This window comes from Cuculus canorus, chromosome 2 (genome assembly GCF_017976375.1).
Source record: "Cuculus canorus isolate bCucCan1 chromosome 2, bCucCan1.pri, whole genome shotgun sequence".
Classification (NCBI taxonomy): Eukaryota; Metazoa; Chordata; class Aves; order Cuculiformes; family Cuculidae; genus Cuculus; species Cuculus canorus.
This window is the reverse complement of record NC_071402.1, coordinates 139,042,553-139,061,341: the sequence shown is the minus strand read 5'-3', so window position 1 is coordinate 139,061,341 and position 18,789 is coordinate 139,042,553. Positions and strand designations below refer to the sequence as shown.

General features: G+C 39.1%; 1 protein-coding gene across 2 annotated transcripts in view; it reads left to right on the top strand.

Moving 5' to 3' along the window:
* ST8SIA6 (ST8 alpha-N-acetyl-neuraminide alpha-2,8-sialyltransferase 6) overlaps positions 1–18,314 on the top strand; it is a 41,981-nt gene extending 23,667 nt beyond the window's left edge. For both annotated transcript variants that reach the window (XM_054059347.1, XM_054059346.1), the window contains 5 exons: positions 3,582–3,726; positions 6,449–6,561; positions 7,803–7,895; positions 10,932–11,404; positions 15,756–18,314. In XM_054059347.1, the coding sequence (XP_053915322.1) occupies positions 3,582–3,726; positions 6,449–6,561; positions 7,803–7,895; positions 10,932–11,400 (820 nt within the window). In that variant the 3' untranslated portion in view covers positions 11,401–11,404; positions 15,756–18,314. The remainder of the gene's footprint in view (positions 1–3,581; positions 3,727–6,448; positions 6,562–7,802; positions 7,896–10,931; positions 11,405–15,755) is intronic.
* The last annotated feature ends 475 nt before the right edge of the window (positions 18,315–18,789 follow it).

Here is an 18,789-nt window from a genome sequence, read left to right as displayed (position 1 = left end):
AAGTCTAGCAACGATTTTAACAACTGGAACTTAAATCTTCCCACTCTAAGCTACATCCGGTAGAGGGATATCCCATCTTCCAAGAGCTGCCCCCATATCACAGCATATTCTCCTGGTCATACACACCAGGTGGATCACTTTCTACCTCTCTGAAGGAAATACAGAGTTTGGCTTTAAGGTAGTATTCTTTATTGCTGTTCAGATTCTGACACTTGTCTTTTATCCCACCGTCTGGTTAGGAATCTCATTGTACGGTAGGTTTTAGCAATTTCTCTCTCCTCATATGGCATGATACATGAGTTAAAATGTTGTCTTGGCTTTGCAGCACCTTACATATAGCACTTGTTAAAAGAATTTACTTGCATGATACATGTCATAATCTTATGAAGTACATGCTTTGTAGGGTGTCGTTGCCTATGACATTAGCACTATGATGACGGTTTCAGTAATAGATTGCTTGAACTGCCCAATCTTTACCCCTTACTCATTGTTTACAATCAGCTGTAGAGGTCCTGCGTGTCACAGTTTGTACAAAATCGTATAGGAAGAGATCTCTAAGATTGTCAGTGGGTGTTGCTGTCTGCAGGCTGCATGCATTCTTGCTGGGGTTCTATATGTGGATGTTGGGGCACAATCGGATTCTGTGTCATGATTTGATCTAAGTAAGATGTTTCTATTGTCGCCTCTAAATTTTCAGCACGTATGCTCATAAGTAACATAAGAGTATGTATCAAGAATCAGTATGTATTTTCTTTTTCTCACTGCAGTTCTGACGTAGCCTGGCTCTGTTTTACTTCCTCAGTAGATCCATAATATTAATTCAAACTATTACTTTCTTATCAATTCTGATATTAGTCTTTCTTCCAGACTGATTCTGCCTTTATTGGAGCACTCATTCCTGTAGAGTTACTCATTCTTGTAGAATGAGTAAAAAAACCAAAACCACATCACCTGTATTAATGAAAAACATGTAAAACAGCTGTTTTACTAATGCTGGACAAGAATATTCTGTTGTTACGTCTTCTCTGCCAAATATCCTGTAGTTGACACAGATAATATTTAGATCTTCTTCATTTAGTTTTAAGAAAAAAATTCAAGGAAATCAAATCAAAATTGTATTTTCTTGTGGTTCCTCATTTCCATGTGATTGCAGTGAGGGACATTTCCATGTGACTGCAGGGAGCAGTGAGGGACAGCTGCTCCCCAAGGACAGGAGAGTGGGATCTCAATGCAATAATGTGGGCAGCAGGGCAGGGATAAGCAGCCGGACTTGTCCTACCCAGCCACGAGGGGGGCAGCCCTGATGCCAGGCATCAGGCATCTTCCTGAGGATGGGATGGACACAATGGGAGATTGGTCCTGCTGTGGTGTCGCTGGCTCGGGACTGGTGGCCCTGGGGTTTGACATGGGGTCTTGTGCCATGGACAGGATGGGGGTGGCCTCGGGGGGCTGGGCGGGGAGGTTTGGTGGTCAGACCTCAGAGCCTGACAGTGATATCTGAATCCTTTTATTACTGCAGTACGTATTAGCATTGGAAAGAGCTGCTTATAGGAAGAAATGTACAAGAAAGAAAAAGAAGTTGTCTCCAGTTAAGAGTGGTTCAATAACATCCAATGGTCCCTGATTTAATCCTTTGACTCTCCTGCCTGATGGCTCCGTTTGTACTTTTCCATATAATTTAAAATAGGACACCACATGCCCATGGCAATTGTTTTCACCCTGTGTGCACCTCTGGATGCACGGGAGCATAGTCTCAGTTCTGTCCCCACTCTTGTGTTTTTCATTGACCACAGACACCTCCCCTGCCACTTTCTGCTTTGAGTAAGGCAATTGGTATCACTGTGTTCAGGGTGTGGAGCTGAATATGGCTTGTGGAAATCTGAACCCTCCTGTCTCCTCCCTGAAGAGTAATATTTCTTGTTAATATTTTCTAGTAATATTCCTAGTATGATTATTTCAGATCTGTGAAATTCCAGCACTCTGTCATTCCCAGTATTCCACTCTCACCTGGAAACTTTGTATTTCAGGAGTTTCAGAACTCAGTAATCGAATCAGGTTAATACATACCAGTAAACCATCTGACAACTGAAATGGTACTCTTTCCTTTGGTATTTTATGTATGAATCAAACTAACTTTATCAACCTTTATTTCCCCTATTTTGACCTTTATTTCAAAAGAAGTGGAATTGAGAGTTATCTGAGACCTGTTCATTCTCTTTCCTGGGTTCCCTTAATCCTTGGGTTCTCCCATGTGCTAGACTATGCCTCACCTCCAGCAGGAATAAAACTATATTATTATTAGAATATTTGCTCTGTGTACATTGCTCATAGTTGAAAGAAGCAACTTTTCTTACCCATGTCTTACTCTATTAAAGACAGCTTACTTTCAGCCAGGATTTGACCTGTGTTGTTTAACTAGTTCCAACTGTTTGGTTTACCGTACTCACTGAAAAAGTATGAAATAAAACTTTTGTAATCCTCTGGCTCTAAGTAAATATATGGGGTTTTTTCTTCACTATTGGGCTTCAGTGTCAGGACAGGAATTATCTTTTCCCTGCTGTGTTATCTTCTTCAAAATTCCAAGCAATTCTATTATCAATTAGTTTTATTCTCTATACGCTTAGTAGTTCTCTTAGTATGTCACCTAAAGAGATAGCTGTGTCTTATCAACTGATAGATAATGGCTGGCCATGGATATTTCAGCCTTATGGTCTGAAAATCATATCCAGTGGCAGCAGAGAGAACATTGTTCCCTAAAGCATAATGAATTATAATATTTCAGGCTTGATGGGGCTTTTCATTGCATTTCACTGCTAATAATATAGGATATTTATGCACACAATGTTTTTATGAGTTTGGAGGGAGCAGGAATTGTAAGAAAAGCCATAGCCTTCACCCCTACATAAAGTTTGAGTGAAGCCCTTGCACTCTTACCTGTTTAAGCACTTCAGTTGGTATTTAGAGGAGCAGCTAGGCTGGCTGTCTCTATCACAAAGATATCCATCTTCTTTATTTGCAAGTTGTGATGTAATTTATTTAACATATGTGATACCATGCACAGGAAAACCCTGCTGAACAGTTGCAGAAATGAATTATTAATTAATTGGCTTCGAGCCATCTAGCTGTTCACTAAGTACTATATAGCCAGTACTTCCCATCACCATTCCTTTCATCTCCTTGATTCTTCCTTTCTTCAGCCTTCTAGTTTCTTACAGTCGCTTGTTCTATGTTGACTGAAATCACATTGTTAATTCTTTGGGGACTGAAGTTTCTCAATGTTTCTATAATAATCCCAGCAATTAATAAGGAGAGCAATTACAACTTTTTCTGGATGGGAAAGGGAGACCAAGCGAGGAAGACAGGATAAGAAAAGGACTGCTTCGTCTGATTAGTTTCTGAATGTTTGCTGTGAAAATGGACTTACTCTGCAAAGCAAGTAAAGGGAAATGACATTAAAAAGGGTTCACATAGCCTTTTGTTGCTTACTTAATTAGAAGTGGTTGTCATTCATCTGGTTGTATACCACTGCTTTCCTACTTATTTGCCTGTCTTTGAGCAGGTTTTGTTTGGATTTTTTGCAGGTCAGAATTAGCTTCCTGCTGTGATGCAGTTCACAATTTTATTGCTTCTCAAAACAACACCCCACTGGGAAGTAACATGAGTTACGAAGTGGACAGTAAAAAGACCCTCCTCATTACAGAGGACATTTTTAAGATGCTGCCTGTGGTAAGAACTGTATCTTCACCTGTTATTATGATTGCAGTATCATATATATTTTGGGTTAGTAATTGAACTGCTTTGTTTGATTCCTCTGGAAGAGGAAGTGCTCTGTATCCAATTCTTCATTTGCCCTGTAAAACAGTTTTGGGGTTTTTTTTTGCCTTCCCTTACAGTGGTGGAGGCATGGACCAGGGTATCATAGATCAGATTGTAGGTAGAGTTGCTACAGAGAACAAGATGCAGCCACGCTTGGCAGTCAGCTGAATTCAGGAGTTAATTATCTGAGAACATTTGCCTTGCTTTTCTCATTCCAATTTCTAGGCATTTTAGTCTGGAACAACATTCCGTATTACTCATATTCCCATGCCATCTCCAGTGCAGACTTGGGCATATAACTTATGAAAGCTGTTTTGGTGATAGAATAGAGTAGAATAGAAGGGAACAGAACAGAATATTTCAGTTGAAAGGGACCTACAACAGTCACCTCATCCAACTGCCTGACCAGTTCAGGGCTGACTAAAATTAAAATATGGCACCATGGTATTAAGGGCCTTGCCCAAATGCCTCTCAAACCCTGACAGGCTAGGGGCATCAACCACCCCTCTGGGAAGCCTGTTTCAGTGTTTGATCACCCTCTTGATTAAGAAATGCTTCCTGAGGTCCAGCCTAAACCTTCCCTGGCACAGCCTTGAACCATTCCCACACATCCTGTCCTGGGATATCAGGGAGAAGAGACCAGCACTTCTCTCTCCTCCTCCCCTCTTCAGGAAGCTGTGGAGAGCAATGAGGTTCCCCCTTAACCTCCTTTTCTCCAGAGTGGACAAGTCCAAAGTCCTTAGCTGCTTCTCATAGGACATTCCTTCTAGCACTTTCACCAGCTTTCTTGCTCACTGGGATGGGGCCTTTGCAGCCAGAAATGCAGGCTGAGCAAAGGAAGGAATCAGATTTTGTAGCTTAGTGCTTATAATAGACATACAAGCTCTGGAGAACAGAAAAAGAGGGGAACAGAGGTGTAATCAATTTCTGGAAAGAGCACAAAGGAGTCCTCTTACTCATCTTTGGCATTCTTGATTTTTGAGATCCCAGCTGCCATGAGTCCAGTCCTTTCTAAGGTTGCTGTGAATCACTAAAAATTTGACAATCACTAAAACATTATAATAGAGGTTACAGTGGTTGCAAATTTAAACTAAATCAAAGAGAAAATAGGTTTATGTGTATATACTAAGACAACCAGAGTTGTCTGGCCTTTGTGCTCTACTACTATCTTTTCCAAACTGAATAAAGTATTTGAATGTGTTGTTTTGTAATATATTGCCAGGCAACATGATATCTGCCACTTTCCCCACACTTTTTGCCCTGTGCATAATAGTGTCCCCTCCTACTTCTCTTTAGTTTAGCTGATGAGAGAGTGAGGAGGGATAAAACTTTGTGTAAACAAGTTTTGACTCAATTTTACAGGTGGGTTCAGTTTCTGCGGTCAAAGTTGCCCAGCTGTTGGCCTTTGTTGAACGTCAGTCCTCCCACAGCAGGAGAGGCTGAACGAGACGTATGAGATGTTTCTGAGACCCTGGGAAAACAGCCAACCGTATTAATGTTAACTGAAATAACTAACAATTTACATTAATTTCATAGAATCATAGAATCAGCAGGTTGGAAAAGACCTCTTGGATCATTGAGTCCAACCATTCCTACCTGCCACTAAACCATGTCCCTGAGCACCTCATCTACTCATCTTTTAAATACCTCCAGGGATGGGAACTCAACCACCTCCCTGGGCAGCCTCTGCCAGTGCCCGATGACCCTTTCTGTGAAAAATTTTTTCCTGATGTCCTGTCCTCCTTTCAGGTAGTTGTAGAGAGCAATAGGGTTTCCCCTCAGACTCCTCTTCTCCAGGCTAAACAACCCCAGCTCTCTCAGCCACTCCTCGTAAGACTTGTTCTCCAGCCCCCTCACCAGCTTTGTTGCTCTTCTCCGGATGTGCTCCAGACCCTCAACATCCTTCTTGTAGCGAGAGGCCCAGAACTGAACACAGTATTCGAGGTACCGAATACAGGGGCAGAATAACCTTGCTGGATTTTCACAACCTGAATTTGCTGGATTTTGAACTGTGCTGGTTCACAAGAGGATGTGCTTAGCTCCAATTCAGCTTCCCCACTGCAAGACAGCAGCCTATAAGAATAAGAGTAGAGAGAGTGAACAGCCATAAACAGTAACCTCTTCCGTTAGCCCTCACATCTACCATGAGTTAGGGCAGATTTCCCTAAATTTATTTTATATCAAATGTAATTGTGTGATGACCAAGCAGTGAGCATTTACCAAGTTACCTTCCATTAGCTGACAAAATCAGTGACTATGTGACAACCGCCTGTCTGTTACAGTGCAAAGGAAAATGGGTGAATTCAAACTATCTCCAGTACAAGTCAGTTCCTTACTTTGTCAAGGTTTCAGTCTGCTACTGGACAACTTTTGTGTTAAGTGCACTTAAAAGATATTCATCCAGTTTTAATAATTCAGTGTTCTTGCCTCCAAGTACTGATGACAGAAGTCGCAGTCCTGTGTTGGTGCCTATTTTGGTCTTGTCTGTCCAGGCCTGGCAATCTGTCTGCTAAATGATGAATGCTTCACCAGGATTTACCGGATTAAACCTACAAGGACAAATGACTAAAGAAGCAAAGAAACAGTCAAAATATTTATGAGGCATTGGCTGTGTCTTTTTATTTGTTTGCAGTCCTCTCCTCTTTCAGTTTATCCCTTCAAGACCTGTGCAGTGGTTGGAAACGGAGGCATTCTGAAAAATTCCAGCTGTGGAGCTGAAATTGATCGTTCTGACTTTGTGTTTAGGTAAGAGCTGCTTCCTCTCCCTGAAGGCTGTAGAATGTTTCTGAAAACTTGGCAGGTTGGAAGCATGCCAATCCCAGTTTGTAGCAATGAGGAAGGATCTTGGTAATTCTTTATTTCTGCTTCTCTAAGGACAGTCTTTCTGCTTTGTAGGTTTCACAACACTGGTACCTTCCTAAGATACCTAGTACAAAGTTATCTTGCTAGTGATGTGATTATCTGAGAGCCCAAAGTTCTGAACTTGAAGTATCTGTTCTGTTTAGCATCCTTTAGGAAAGGAAACTTTTTTCTCATTGGTTTGTTTGTGTGTGGGTTTTTTGGTTTTTTTTGTTTTTTATTTTTCATCAGAAGAGAATAAAGAAAACCCTGAAATAAGACAGACTGGTATTAAATGTTACATATTTACCTCTCCTCTGGTTTTACAAAGGGTTTACTTAGGTTGGCTCACTAATGCAGTTATTTAACTGTCCCAGGATTTGTCTCACCTTCTCTTAGCCATCTAAAAAATACTACGCATCTAATTTAAATAGTTTTTTCAGCTCCCACTATAGATTAAGGAGAAAGTGAGCTAAAGGAAGGTTCTTCTCTCAACATTTCCAATCACACAGTCTGCTACATTTTGTTTCCTTTCATGCTTTTGTCTAATATTTGGACTTTTCAAATTTAAAAAAGAAAGAAGTCTTCCCAGTTCAGTAACTGTGTTGATAAAAATTTGCATACTAAGATGCTAAACTTACCAAGTGACTGACTTTTAAAAAATGCTTTCTGTACCTATTACAAAAGCTACTATTTCTGCAACTGGGCAGGTTATGCTGCTGATGTCTCATGAAACAGCTGTCAACATTGCTGTGCGAGCAGAGAGACTGGTATCAATCAGACTGTTTTTAAACAGAAAATAATAGAAGACTTTCAGAGGAAAAGCATTGGTTAGGGAAGAGGGCCAGTATTTCCCAGCAGCGAACACGAGGCATTTATAGACAGGCTTCTTCTGGGATTTTAACTTTGCTACTGATTTGTGAGATGATTTATGAAAATGAGCTCTCTGTGCCCTATTTTAACCATCTGCACAGTAGATTAAATATTTTTACTAGAAGTGCTGTAAGCCTTATTTAATATTTGTAAAGTGCTTAGAGATCCCTGGGAGCTGATGAGAAAGTGTCATTGCACAAGAGACGAATATGCAAATAATAACTGCAAAGCATTTCTGGTTCACATCTGTTTATGTAAATCTTTCTCACTTTCAGGTGTAACCTTCCACCAACCACAGGAAGCATTAGCAAAGATGTTGGCAATAAAACAAACCTTGTGACTGTTAATCCGAGTATCATAGCTCAGAAGTAAGTACTAATGCAAATCTGTTTCTTTGCAGTACTCTATAATTGTTTGACGTTATTTAGATTTTGTTGAAAATCCACTGGGAGACCAGCAAAGAGAGTCGTGCATGCAGATTACTTCATTAAGCCATAGTTCTCATATAAAATGTGTACCAGTCTAAATGGAAATCTGTTTAACCTGGCCTTTTTTTTGTAACAGAAAGAAATCAGCAATAGTCAGATTAGCAAGTGCCTCACAGTTGGCACCAGTCCACAATTTATGAGTAACGCAGAGTAAAATAGATGTTTGCAAGCCCAAGCCTCTTCCTCCACCCCCACCCCCCCGCCATGCTCTTCATGACCCCCAGCGCAAGAAGGAATTGTAATCATAAATCAGGATGCTTGAAAATGTGTGTCTGACTCTGTCAGTAGGATGTAAGTGCATGTTCTTAGGTAATGTGCTTCAAGGCTGTTCTGATGAAGGCTATTTGCTGAATGGAGACCTGATTTCTGTCATCCATTTTCTCAATCCACACAAAAGCTGCTCACACACTTTTTTCTTAGCAAAGTTTATTTTTTTTCGCCTTCTTGATGAAAAGAAAATCTAATAAGGCCAGGCTGACTAATCTGACATCTTCAGCGGGCTGGAACTGCAGCTTATCTATGAAAAGGACTGCTGTGGCATGTTATTTACTTCTTACTGATCTTACTGTATCTTATTGTCTGTCATATGCGTATTTGTCTAATAGATGACATCAGGCAAAGGGGTTTTTTTCCTCCTCCTTTAGAAGAAAAAGAAAAAAGTACAGTGAGCGTAGAAATAACTAACTGGCATTTGTCATTGATTCAAGGATAGAACTTGATTTTTTGCAATGAGTACTAACTACCTTAATGCTTACTCAGCCCTTTTTTTACTTACCTGAAGATGAATTATTGCTTCCTCCAAAACCAGATTTAGCTCACTGATATTAATGGGGCTGCACAAGAATATGAGAAAGAAAAGCTTTGTCTAGTGACTCAGCATCATTGGTGACTACTGACCTGATGCACGATTTGTCTGGGCTTGATCAAAGTGTTCTTCGGACCTGCACTCATTTTTTAGCCAAATTAAGCCACACCAGGGTTTATAGCAGTTACACTGAAGGGAAATAGGAACTAAACCTGTGTGAGGATGAAATGAGATTATAAGAGGACTTTAGGATTTTAAAAAATTAATTGTTTAAATATTCAGAGAACACTAAATGCTTGTGAAGGAGGAGCATGAAGGCACTTGGTACCATTTAGCAGAACTAAGTCTGTTTCTTATCTCAGAAAACCTGTTCTGACTTTATTCACTTTAATTTGCAATTCTGTGTTTGGGTAATGGGTTAGACTGATGTTATTATTGTTAGGGTTTATCAACATTTGAACTGTATTTGTCAGGGTGGACAAAGTAGGTGAACTCTTTTGGAGGAAAGCAGCACAGTCCTTTTGTGCCCTAATGGAGCTGGGGTGCACTGCACCTTACAGCGTCAGAGCTGGAAAGGAAAACAAGATGAGGTTGATTTGTACAGGCTTCTAGTTCAGGAAGAAGAGAGATCTGAATTCTGTCCTGAAAGCTTTACACTACTCGCATTACAGTGAGTAGAAATAGAATAAATTCTTGGAGTAGAGGCCAGAAGTTCACCCTTCAGCCACTCTTCCTAGATATAGACGAGAGGCTTCTTGCTTGTTTTGGTGTTGTGATTCTTGTATGCCCAGAGGCAATAGGAGGGGCTGAGTCTCATTCATTTTACAACAGAATCTGGTAGTCATGGCACTTTTCTGGGCAGCAAAAGCTGTAAATTTAAACCTCTTCAGGCTGAAAAGGGGTGTATCACTCCTTGCATGAGTTCAGTTATGCAAGAAGTAGCTGATAACTCCTTTGTGAGTGTTTGGAATGGAAACAGCAGTTGCTGCTGTCCTCTGTTTTAAAGTTTTGCATGAGGGTTTGAACCCGTTCAAGTTGTGAAGAGAAAGGAAACCAATTTTTTTCAGTTTCTGCTGGAGTCATTTGTGAGAAGTAGGCTCTGGTAGCCCTTGAAAGGTGAAAATACACTGTTCAAAGAGACATCTACCTACAAAAGAGGACTCAATACTTTTGGCTTTAAATATCAAAGGGGTTGTCAGCATGTTCAGGTGATTCAGACAACTCGGATTGATAGAGGAAATGAATTGAGTGACCCCCTTGTTTCTTATATCACCTCTCAGATAACTCTGGAAGTTCACTATTTAATATTTGGGACCGCAGACTTATCCATTACTGAGAACTAGATCTCTTAGGTGTTTGTTGGAAAACCAAAGCACCTGAAGATAAATCCTTTTCTTTTGTGAGGTTAGATCTTTAAGTTTTTACTCTGTTGCTTCCCTTTGTAGTTGAAGGAGATAAATAGATATGCCTGTATTTTCAGCTCTTTTAGAAGTGGATCAAGCAGGTAACACCCTATAAAACTTGAGCACACTTTTGACACTCCAAAGCTGCTTACTTGCATTTCTACACAGGGCAGACACCAGATTTTGAAGAGAAGTTATTGCTTCTCTTATATACCTATTCATCAATATATCTTACATACCTATTCATCAATATATACCTATTAATCAATATACCTATTCATCAATATTGATGTAAGAAACACATTTCACAAATGCATGCAGTACATGTCATAGTGTATGTATTTTTAAACAGGGAAGGTGTAAATACTTTTTTTTTTTTGCATTCTCCTTTGAAATTTCTTGAATTGGCCAATTCTGTAAACAGGACCTGATCTCATTAGCTTTAAATTTGATCTGCTTCAGCAGCTCCTGTGTTGCCAATTCAGGCCTATGAAGTGTGTTCTTGTCATACAATAAAGCCAGATTTTCATAACTCCACATATGACAACATATAACAGGCTGGTGTAAGTTTGCAATGTAGACATGGTGAACTGGTGCAGCAGAGTTCATAACTCATATCTGCAGATGCAATTGTGCTGGTTCAGTCTGTGATATTTATATCAATAGAACATTCCATTCACTCTTATCCTAAAATGCTGTACTTTGCAGATACAACAAACTAAATGAAAAGAAGACAGAATTTCTAGACAACATTGCGGTCTATGGAGATGCTTTCCTTTTATTGCCAGCATTTTCCTTCAGAAGCAACACAGCCACTTCTTTTAAAGTGTATCACACTCTGCAAGAGTTCAAAGCAACCCAAAGGGCAATATTTTTTCACCCCACCTATCTGAAAAGTCTTGCCCAGTTCTGGAGAACTAAGGGTGTGAAAGCCTACCGGTTGTCATCTGGTTTTATGATCACTAGTGCTGCTCTTGAGCTGTGTGAGAATGTGAAGCTCTACGGGTTCTGGCCTTTCTCAAAGTCCACAGAGAAGATGCCGATCAGCCACCATTATTATGACAATCAGTTGCCTAAGCCAGGTTTCCATGCAATGCCCAAAGAATATAACCAGATCCTTCAGCTTCACGGCAAAGGCATTTTGAAACTGCAGTTTGGTAAATGTGAATCAGACTGAAAAGGTAGGTCACATTCTTACTACATGAAATGTCTTTATTTAAGTAATGTGTTAAGGTAAAACTTGTTTTGTGAACAGTGAAGGTCTGGTTTTCCTTAGAGAGACATTTATACCATATAGTCAATAAAAGTTGTGTTCATAAATAAGTGAAAGATTGAGTTTTCTGCATCAATATAACATAAAACAAAGTGGAGAATTTTTTTTAGTTGTTAACTTTAGATGGGGAGCATAGCTAAATATACATTATCACTATAATTCACAGTCAGTCATTAGTGTCTCCTTATCTCAGATATGTGTCTCTACTCACCTGTGTTTAGTTTGGTATCGATTCCCCTGAACCAGCCTCCTTTGTGCACTGCTTTGTTAAAGGCTGTCACATACTATGGTCTACAAGAGAAGGCACCTAATCCTGGCACAGCCTTTCGAGACATATAGAGAGGCCAAATTAAGGATTGAGATTGCCCCACGAAGGAGCAGCGTGCATATGCACTCTTGCTCCCTCTTGTTACGTAGAATTCAGAGCAGTGTGCTCTTGCAGCCCTGGGCTGCAGAACAGCTTGTGGGCAGCAGTGAGGAAGCTGCCACACACTACAGTAGATCTTGCTGAGGATTTTATCTTGAGGCATCTCAGAATCTGGAAGTTGTAAATATAGGATGAAGTGTCATTCCCTTCCCTCTGTCCTTTCTAACTGTCCCACCCCCCTTGGACCTCTGTGTTCTGTGTATTGCCTCAGAGAAATGCAGCACAGAGTCTGGCCTCTGACCTTGAGCCAATTTGCCATGTACAGATTACAGATGACTTTGAAAAGATTTGTCTTCATATTTTCAATCTTGATTTGCCCTCTTGACAAAATAAGACCTATTTGTATAAGTACATCTTTTAAGCTAACTCAGAAATACTCCTGCTCATAGTACTGTTGTTAGATTTGCCTTTCACAGAACACAATTTTTCCAGGGGGTTCAAGTTAATATAACAGTAAGTGAAATGTGCGGTAGAACTAGCATTGTATACAATATGCTTTAATTGGACTGATGTAAACTCATGACTGTATTACTCAAGTTAAATAAATTAAAATAGCATTATCTTGTTCAAGACAGAAATTTTAATTTCAAGAGCCAAGGGCTTGTCTTCTAGCAAAATTCTGAAATGAATTTGAAAATATCCTTTGACATTATTTAGAAAACATGCTATCAAAGATACAGCCACACTTGGTTCATCATCAGAGGCAGCTAAGTTTTAAACTAGCAGATTGCTAGTACCAAGAAACATAATTTTATTCCGTTTCAGTTTATTTGAAGAAATAGAAAAATTAACTGCTTTCATACATTATTAGAGTAATATAAAGCATGTGAGAAGGGAGCTAGAAACCATCTAGTGAACCCATTCTCCTAGTCCATACTTAGGAAGAGGTGTGTATGTGTGCAGTTTCCTCTGGCTAAGGTATGCTATTTTGCTTGTGAAACGTTGCAGCATGTTGGAAAGGTTAAGAAATACATAATGTATTTTTCTTAGTGGCTAAGCTGTTCATACCCCTCAGTTTCTATTGTGTTTATTCTTCCTACAATATGAATCGCTGGAGACATACTATGTAATTTTCATTGTAGTAACTACAGTAGCTAAGAAAATGAAAGGCAGCTCTTGATGAATATTTAATCTAGAGAGAAGCAGATAGAAACCACAAAAATGTTTAAGCATCTGGATGGGTTAATTAAATGCTGTCCATGCTTGACAGACTGAAAATCACTTCTGTGGCCAAACTTGCAAAATAAGCTGTAAGAGAGAAACAACCAGAAGGATAAGTTGTGCTGCCCTAAGATTTTTCTCCACTATATTAGAGTAGAGAAAAAATAACATTTAATCATATTTACAAAAAGAAAAATTAGCCCTTTAAAAGCGAAGAAATTAAATGCTTTCAGTATGAGCTACCATTCTGCTACTATTATCAACTATTAGAGATAATTGAAATTCTGCAATGGGTATATTTCACTGAAGATGACCTTGTCTAAATATTGAACAATTACCTTTCTCTTTTCAATTTCCCTTTGATGTTCTTCTCCCTGCTCTATGCTCTTTCCTTTTTGCATGTAGCTGAAGGTTCCTTACACCACTGGGTGCCCTCAGGCAGAACTTCCCTCATACATCACTGGGACACAAAAAATATGCTGCTGTAAATAAGAAGCGGAGGAAGCTACTCTGCTGCAAGCACCTATATTGCAAGCAGGCAGCAGATTATGGAACAGTGCAGGGAAAGCATAACCACATCCCAATGATAGTTTTGGCAGTCTTGCTCCTATACACCATCTTTGCTGTTGTAAAGGTGAACTTTGCTTATTGGATAGAGGGAATTGTCAAGTATGAGAGCCCTGTAGAGCTGGTGCTGAACAATGTGGGAAGCTCCATCTGCCTTAATATATTCTCCCGTACCTTTATGATTACACTCCACAGATATACGTGTCTTTGCTAAAGCAGATGTGTACCTATCACTCATGGTAAAATGGAAAATGAACCTTGAGCAAAATCTTGAAATGTAGTTAAAATAATGATCACTATTATTTTGTATTAAATTACTAAATTGTTCTTGCTATGGCCTTGCAGCTGAAGGAAGTCTTGTTTGTCCACTGGTTTAACCTGATAAGCCTGAAGGGCATTTCATTAGCTTCAAGTAAACATAAGTTCAAGGAGGGGGAATGGCCTGATTCATATTTAGAAATAGACAAAAATAATCTGATTATAAAAATTGGCAGATGATAAATAAATCAGACTGGCAACAATTTGTTTGCCCAGAAGCCTGGTTAAAATGCAAATTTTGTTGGACCAAGAATCCATCAGGTTTTCTGCTTGCTAGAAAGAGATGGGGGGAAAGATGAGTATGTATTCCTTTGACATAGAGCGCAGTAGCATTGAGCAGCTGTTCAGAGGAGTCAGTCAACAGAAAAAAGCATAGAAACTAAGAATGAGACTAAGACTGTCTGAGCCTGGGAAAGAGAATAGTGCTCCAACACCCGAGCAAAGGGCTGAAGGAGAGCTTGAGCAGAGGTGTGCTGGTGGTTAGGGATTAAGAACTGCTGAACCTTCAACTGAGTATGAGGGTATCTGACCTGGAAAGTCAAAATTGAGACTAGGCCTTTTAATTCCAACCAGGTGATTAAAAGTCATCTATTTCTGATTAGCTACAGTGCAGCCCTCCACTCAAGGTGGAGCTAGCAGGGCAACAAGTGTCCTGTAAAGTCCATCTGCTCACTTGCACAGGAATTAACCTCAAAGAGAATCATTTTGTTGCAAACTCTGTGTGATCTTTTTTTAATCTTGAAAGCTGTTGCAATCCAAGTAAGTGATAAATACTGTTATAAGTAACCTATTTATAAATATAATTATTATAAATAAGCTATTTGTAAAACATTAAGATACCAACATAAGGTTAAATTCTGCTGAATTTATAGTAGTTCATATTTCTGTAGCTACACTGATATGAACTAACCCAACAATTTGCTTGGAATTACCTTGAGAAAAATGATACCACAGTTTGAAAATAAGGAAACCTCTGGATTCCTGCCAGGCACCCAAATTTCAGCCTATCCTTGACTTGGCCAAATCTTATCCAGTGTGAAATTATTAAATGTATGCAACTTTGAAAGAAAGATCTTCTGCTTTAGTACCCACTTAGTAGAGCTTTTAAGCCCACACTTTGCTCATGTTCAGCCACTAACAAAGTTTCGGTGTTAAGAATAATGTTAGTAATGAAACAAATGGAGATAAGTTGCTTCTGGCTTAGTTAAAACCCACCAGAACAGAAAAATGTAGATTAAATCAAATTAGAGTTTATGGTAGTTTTCAAATCAAATGAAAAAGTATTTCCAGATCTAGAAGGTTTTTTCTTTTCCACAGCAGAACTAGCCTGTTGAAGAAACAGAATCATTTCAATCCCTAGCCATTTCAAAATGTGATTAAGATAATACAATTTAGACATATCCATATTCAGATTAGCAGTGAATGTGTCCTATGAAGATACTGGTTAGACCCAGCCTTGCTTAGCTTAGGAAGTCTGAAGAGGGTGGTGCAGGGTGGGGTAAGTGTGAGCAGTTTGGGGATTTTCAAATGGTGGAGTCCTGTAGAAAGAGCAGATGCTCAGGCTACATCAGGCACTAGCGGTCCAGCTCACCCAGGGGACTTTTGCGGGCCTGTGATACTGTACAATAAATGTCATAGCCTCACTCTGAAATTGGGCTGAAAAAGGGGACGCAGAAAGTGAAACGCATACACGGAGGACTAAGCTTTTGGCTCATTTTGAATATAGCAAGCAGTTTTCCTACTCTACAAGAAATGTCAATAACATATTTTATTGTTTTAATTCCAGGGTGATGATCCTAAGGAGACAATTTGTGTGTATTTCGGCAGTTCAGTGTTGGATATTGGTCTGATGTGATTTTGTGAGCATTAAACTGTGTAATTATGATAGAGAAATATTTTACTCTTGGGGAGAAAAGAACGTGATTTTTCACACAGTGACTGCTACATTTCTGATTTTTAAGTGATTGTTTTTTAAAAATACAAAATAGCATTTATTTGGGAAATTCTCAAACTCCTGACTATTGGCTTAATTGTAGCAAAGCACAATCTCAGGATAGTGGCAACATGTGACATTCAGCATGTTTTGCTTCTTAAAGTATCATTAAAACATTTTGACATAAGATTTCTGGTTTTGTTAATATCACATAATACAGGCAATATGGTAGCTGCGTGAGTTGGCAGTGAACACTTTCAATTAAGAACTTGATCCTGTAAACTCTAGCACTTGTCTACATGACAGAGGTGATGAGAAGAGCTACAGAAGAGTAATTAATTCAGAGCCATGTCATTTTTAGTTTGTCCCAGCTTAAAAATAGTCAAGTGGTTTATGGACTCTCATTTTGTGGGCAATAGATAATGCTGTGGATTTAATGGGATCACTCATGTGAATTATGTTAATTTTATGAACAAGAAGGACCAGAGCTGTATAATTGTTTTTAAACCCCTCTTCTTGCTTGTCTTCCCGTTTAAGGTCCAGTTCAACTCCAAATGACAACAATAAACTAGGTTCCATGCTGCAATTTCCAGAGGCCTGGTAGGGCATGGCTTTGCACACAATCCTGCAGTCCCAGATCTGTATCTCAGCTGATATACGAGATGAACCATTCATTGGAAGAAATATTGGTACCAAACCTATAATTTCTTCTATTTCTTTGTCACATAGCATAGCTTCTATCAATATGTGAGTACAGATCAGGAAACTGCGCTAAGCATTATTAGAAGAATGCTCCTCTTAAAATCAACTCCAAGGTTTTTTCCTATACTAGGACATATGAGAGAAGAACCTACAGTATCTTAACTTAAAACCCATGCATTTCTTCTGCTCTAAGTTTCCATATGGTCCAGGAGTACCTGTGGAGAAACATCCTGTGACAGCTGAAAGTGAAATATCAGCTCAATGCAGAGAATCACATTAACATTTACAGGAGCTATGACAAGCAGTGTTTCACTAGCTGTGGCTGCTTGCATGTTATGCTTATATGCTTTACTGCAGGGAAAAAACCCAAACAAACCAACCAAAAGAAATTTATAAAAAATTTATAATAACCAGTTTCTGTTAAAAGAAGAGTTTCGGTAGCTTTATTAAAAGTCTATTGAATGATCAGTTCCAAAGATAGTGTGTCCTTCTTTTACAGTCAGATACTATCAGGTATTTTGTTTACTAAAACTGCTTTTGCCACTGTAGCATTAAGTCCTCCATCAACTGATTCAAAGACCATTTAATGTTCCGCTCATATAATCCTCAATGACTCAAAAAATCCTACTTAGATGAAATGAACCTTGTAAAATAAGGTTCAAAAAAAAACTTTTCAACTGATACTCTGTAAGAGCATTCTATATTGTTGTAATATTTGAAAGCTTACCTGGTTTATGATCACATAAATAATCCTGAAAGTGTTAGAATCAGTCATTATGATTCCAGGTCTGATAGTTGAGACACATTCAGCATCTTGACCCACTCTAAGATAATATTGTCAGAACCCTATACTACTCCTACCCAAGCAGAAGTATCTATAAATGGTGGCAGCAAATATCAGCAATAAAGCGAATTGTTTGCAAAATAAGGTTTTAAAAAAATAGACAGTGCCTAGGAGCACCATATGACGAGTGGACCTCTGAATATCAGTAGGGCCTTTAACAGACTCAGAGACATCAGAATTGACTGGTACATCTGCGTTACCAGCTGGTGAGTGAAAAAGGCGAGCACAAGAGTTTGATTTACTGTGATCTGTTATGGTTCCAGCACCACATGTCCACATTTTGTCTTCACCAGCAGTGAAATTTGTGCCGGTTTCTGGCCACAGGCGTCTGCTGCTCGTCTGCAGAGGGCTGGCTGCTGCAGGACCCTGCGTCCATGTTATGTTACAGGTGATTGCCAACTTGCAAGACCTGAGTTATAGATTAGAGTCAAATTTACTCCCAAAAGAGTTCTTCCTACACTATAAGTCACTCACCTAGACTGTCCCTGAGTGTGTATAGCTGAAAGCTGTAAAAAGTGATGTACTTGTCCTTTGGGTGACACAAACAGCTTAGGTTGAGGAGAACCATGTCATATTTCACCCAGAGAGACAAAGACACACCTGTGTTCAGTCAAGGACTGTTATTTCTTCCAGTCTAGCATCGTGCAATGAGGTGATCTTGGCTATGTAGCAGCTACATAATTTGACTTGGAAAAAATCGTACATCTTTTAGAGACTGAGAAGATCTTGCATGGTATCTAGAACAATTGCAAGTGTTTTATGTGTATGTAGAGTTGATGGAAATAATTCATTGTTCAGATTAAATTCAGTTAACTACTCAGCACGAGTAAAGTGGAAAAAAATGGTTTTGTATAAGTATAATAGAAGATGTGGAGGGGAGAAAATTAATTTCATTTGCAGTGAAGAAGCAGCTTTTTTTCAGAAATGTATGTTTGTTAGCACCATATTGCTTTATCTTAGTGAATAAATCTGTATAGTGTACTATGACACACCATACAGAGCTGAAGTTATTGTGTGTCTGGACTGTTTCTGTGCAGCTGTGTTATTTATAACACACATATTAGTAACAGGAAAGGTTATAGGAATGCATTTTAACAGAACTTTCGCTGAAAAGAAGAAACCTATTCTAGTTTTCTTGGCAAAAAAGAGGTCTTAACTGAAGGAATGTGATGTAGCACTCACAAATGAGAGCAAACAGAAAGCTTCATAACATGGACAGGCACTTTGACTTTTTAGAGCTATTTCAGCAGTTTAAACTTGCCATTGACCTGAAGACCTGATCCTCTGTGCTCTCAAAGATTTCAGTGATTTGTGTGGAGCACAGAACTGACAAGAAATGTG